The sequence below is a fragment of the Alexandromys fortis genome, unplaced genomic scaffold (genome assembly GCF_014885135.2).
Source record: "Alexandromys fortis isolate MF-2015 unplaced genomic scaffold, M_Fortis_MF-2015_v1.1 scaffold_486, whole genome shotgun sequence".
Classification (NCBI taxonomy): Eukaryota; Metazoa; Chordata; class Mammalia; order Rodentia; family Cricetidae; genus Alexandromys; species Alexandromys fortis.
The window spans coordinates 11,570-15,672 of record NW_026068368.1 but is presented as its reverse complement, the minus strand read 5'-3'; the positions used below and the strand labels follow the sequence as shown (position 1 = coordinate 15,672).

Sequence of the window (4,103 nt, the reverse complement as noted above, 5' to 3'; positions counted from 1 at the left end):
GCGGAATCTTTTTTTTTTTCTTATTCTCAATAAAATAATAAAATGGAAAAAAAAAATTGAGAAGAATGGCCAAGATCAAAAACACTGTTGACAACTTATGCTGGAGAGGTTGTGAAGTAAAGGGAACATTCCTGCATTGCTGGTAGGAGTGCAAACTGGTGCAGCCCCTTTAGATATCAGCATGGTGATTTCTCAGAAAATTAATAATCAACCTTCCTCAATACCTAGCAGTACCACTTTTGGGTATATATACAAAGAATGCTCAATCATACAACAAGGACATGTGCTCAACTGTGTTTACAGCAGCAATGCTTGTCATAACCAGAACCTAGAAACAACCTAAATGTGCCTCAATGGATAAGGAATATGTGGTGCATTTACATAATAGAGTACTAGACAGAAGAAAAAAGATAATGACATTTTTGAAATTTGCAGGCAAATAAATGGATCTGGAAAACATCATATTGGGTGAGGTAATCCAGAGCCAGAAAACAAATATGCACTCACTCATGAGTGGCTTTTAGACATAAAGCAAAGAAAACCAGCCTACAATTCACAAACCCAGAGAACCTAGACAACAATGAGGACCCTAAAAGAGACAGACATACATGGATCTAATCTACATGGGAAGTAGAAAAAGGCAAGATCTCCTGAGTAAATTTGTAGCATGGGGACCATGGGGGAGGGTTGACGGGAAGGGAAAAAAGGAAGGGGAGCAGAGAAAAATGCATAGCTCAATAAAAAAGATATATTTTCAATTATCATTTTTAAATATTTATTTTATCATCATTGGTGCTTTCTATGTGTATAACTGTTTACTCTTTTCAATTAGTGCCTGAAGAGGTCAGAAAGCATCAGATGTCCTTGGATAATTATGAGCTACTATGTAAATGCTGAGAACCAAATTCAGGTTATTTGATAGAAGAGTAAGGGCTCCTAATCACTGAAGCATCTCTCCAACCCCTTTTTTCCTTGTTCTGAAGGAGGTTTAAATTACATACTTGTGGGTAAAGTGGACCTGAATTAATCTGACTATTAGATTCAATTTAAGTAGTAATGTTATTGTCTCTTTGACCATGTTAAGTCACCATGCTACAAAATTGAATGAAAAATGTTTACCTCTCCCATTAAACAAAGTTATCATGAAGATAAACCATAAATTTAAAAGGTAACAAAAAAACAAGAAATAGAAGGGGTTATGATTTAATATCATGAAAAGATAAGATCATGAATAAATATGAAAGGATGCCCCTAAAACACACCAAGCCACAAATGTGTGTTTTTGAGTTTACAGTTATAATAAAAACATGAAGAACTACAAACTTAATGGCATAGAGCAACAAAGACCGAACAACCTAGAGAAAAAGAAGCAGACATTTTTGCACTTTTTTTTAAATACTTTTATACTTTTGACATTTGAAATAACATAGTCTACAGTTCTGGTATGGGAAGTGGCTTTTATTGATTAATGAATAAATCTGCTTTGTCCTACAACAAGGAAAACAGAAGAGAGTAAGGTGAGAATTCCAAGCAGACAGAGAAGGAAAGAAGGTAGAGTCATGGAGATGCCATGTAGCTGCCAAAGGAGAAAAACATCCCAGAACTTTATAGTAACCTAAACATTGTGGAAAAATATAAAATAATAGAAATGGGTTAATTTAAAATGTAAGAGTTAGGTAATAAGCAGTCTGAGCTAATAGGACAAACAGTGTTTTTAATTAATTCAGTTTCTGTGTGATTATTTCAAGTCTGGGCAGCTGGAAATGAACGAGCATCCTCCACCTACAGAATGGCACCCAAAAAATGTTTGGATCAGACGCTTGCCCCCAACTTCAGGTCCAGATGCTTGTATGCCCTCTCAGGACAGGGAGGAAATTGGTTTAGACTATGCCCACAGCTCAGCACTCCTGGCCTTGGCAAGCATCAGGATCAGGTCTGCTAGGAGTGCACAGGCAGGGAAGCATGGTGGATTCCCTCCACCATGCACAGAGGTTACCAGGCTTCACAGTTTGCTTCAGGACAGATTTAGATTTTACTCAGACTAAAAAGCTGCTTGGTGCTACCCAGAATTGAGGTGGTGAGGACCGCTACTACCTGGCAATCCAGAGCTGGTGGTGAAATAGCTCTACCATGACAAAAGGCAGTATCTACATTTGTAGCAACCACACTGCTCATCATTTTAAAATGATCTTTGTCTTAAAAGGACTTCAGATACACAATAGAACAAATTTAGACATAAAAAAATGTCTAAATGAGACACAGTATATTCTAACTTTATGTAGGAATGGGAGAGAAAAGAAAAGGCGTTTAGCCAGTCATAGGTTATAGGAGTGAAGATTAAAAAAATAAATATTAGCCTTATCTTCCGGTTCCGGGCCACTCGCGTTCCTAGCTCCCGGGTTCTGCACGAGGCTAGGACAGTCATGGAGAGCTCTGCATCCGCCTCCACCCCGACCTCAGAGCTCACACCGACTGCTCTGGAACATCTGGACAGAGAACAGATTAGAAAGGCAGTGGAAGTTCTGCTTGCACACTCCAAGTCAAGAAAAAACAATAATGAGTTACTTTCGAATGGGAATGAGAATTTATTTTTAATGGTGGTATTACGGAAAATTCCAAAGAAAGAACTGCGGGCCCGAATGTCTTTGCCTCATAGTATTCTAACAGATTCATCAGAAGTCTGTTTGATTACCAAAGATGACTGTGAGTCGCCTGAACAGACAGAATCTTTCTATAAAGCGCTTTTGAGAAAACATGGCGTGAGCAGCATCTCCCGGATTATCCCTTTTAGAACTTTAAAAACAGAATATAAAGCCTATGAAGACAAGCTCCGCCTCCTGGGTAGCTTTGACATCTTCATTGCTGATGAAAGAATTAGACGGCATTTGCCTACACACATAGGAAGACACTTCTATCAGAGAAAGAAAGTTCCAGTATCTGTAAACCTTCTGGCCAAGAATCTGTCCAAAGAGATTAAGAACTGTATCACAGGAACCGTCTTAAACATCTCCAAACAAGGTTCTTGCAGTGCTGTGCGTATTGGTCACACTGGAATGAAGCCTCAGCACATCCTTGAAAACATCCTGGCTGTCTCAGAAATGCTTTCAGAAAAGCTGCCAGAGAAATGGCAGAGTGTGAAACTCTTGTTCCTAAAAACTGAGAAGTCGGTTTCCCTTCCCATTTTTTCCTCATTTGTCACATGCCAGGATGAAAACAACATCATGCCCTTCAATAGCCTGAGGAAAAAGGTAATAAAGAAAAAATGAATTATGAAAAAGAAAAGTCGAAGAAGAAAAACAAAATGTTAAGGAAAAGCTCCAAAAAGGCTGCATCTCAAGGTAAAACTAGCAGTGCTCCAGTGAAGGCCCCAAGATCCCAGAAGAAAGAGACCAGCAAAGTAAAAACACAGCCTGAAGGGGCAGACGAGAATGAAGAAGCAATCCCACAGCTGGTCCCAATAGGAGAAACACCGAATAAAGAAAACCTGGAGATGCAAGAAAATATCACAGGGGAAAAGTCTCCAAAAATGAAACCTAATACAAATACACATCAGGGAAAGAAAAGGAAGTCCCTACCAGCTACAGAGACCCCAGAAGCTTTAGGGCCTGAGACCGCAGGAAAGAAGCCAAGAAGTATGCCAGAAACCAGAAAACCAGAGGCCAAGTTCTTTAAACCCAGGAAATCTTCCAACGCGCCCAAAGACAAAGAAGCCCAAGTAGCCCACTCAAACTAAAATCAGGTTTCTCTGTCTGAAGGAACCCTATCAGAGTTAACTGAAGAGCTATTCAAGAATACTTGGACAGGGAGGGTGTGGTGTCATACACTGTGGGACATAGACATAGGCAGATCTGTGTGGATTTGAGGCCAACCTAGTTGTCTACCTAGGGAGTTTAGGCCAGCCAGAACTACATAGTGAGATCCTGTCTCAACAGACACACCTGAGCAAAATTGGGTGTGCACTCCTGCATTAACACTCAAGAAGCCAAGGCCAGAGAGTCATGAGCTTGAGGGAGCCGAGAGTTTGGCAAGAATCTGTCTTTAAAGACCAAACTTCAGTCCTGGCTTGGTGATATAACACTTTGCTAGCATATGCAAGGTCCTGG

The 4,103-nt window shown here is 40.0% G+C and overlaps 1 protein-coding gene across 1 annotated transcript; it reads left to right on the top strand.

The window, feature by feature from the left end:
• Positions 1-2,387: 2,387 nt before the first annotated feature.
• LOC126495459 (ribosomal L1 domain-containing protein 1-like) lies at positions 2,388-3,855 on the top strand. Its single transcript, XM_050133041.1, is given in 2 exon segments — positions 2,388-3,261; positions 3,264-3,855. Coding segments are annotated over 2 exon segments (1,308 nt in total). The 5' UTR covers positions 2,388-2,423; the 3' UTR covers positions 3,734-3,855.
• Positions 3,856-4,103: the final 248 nt, after the last annotated feature.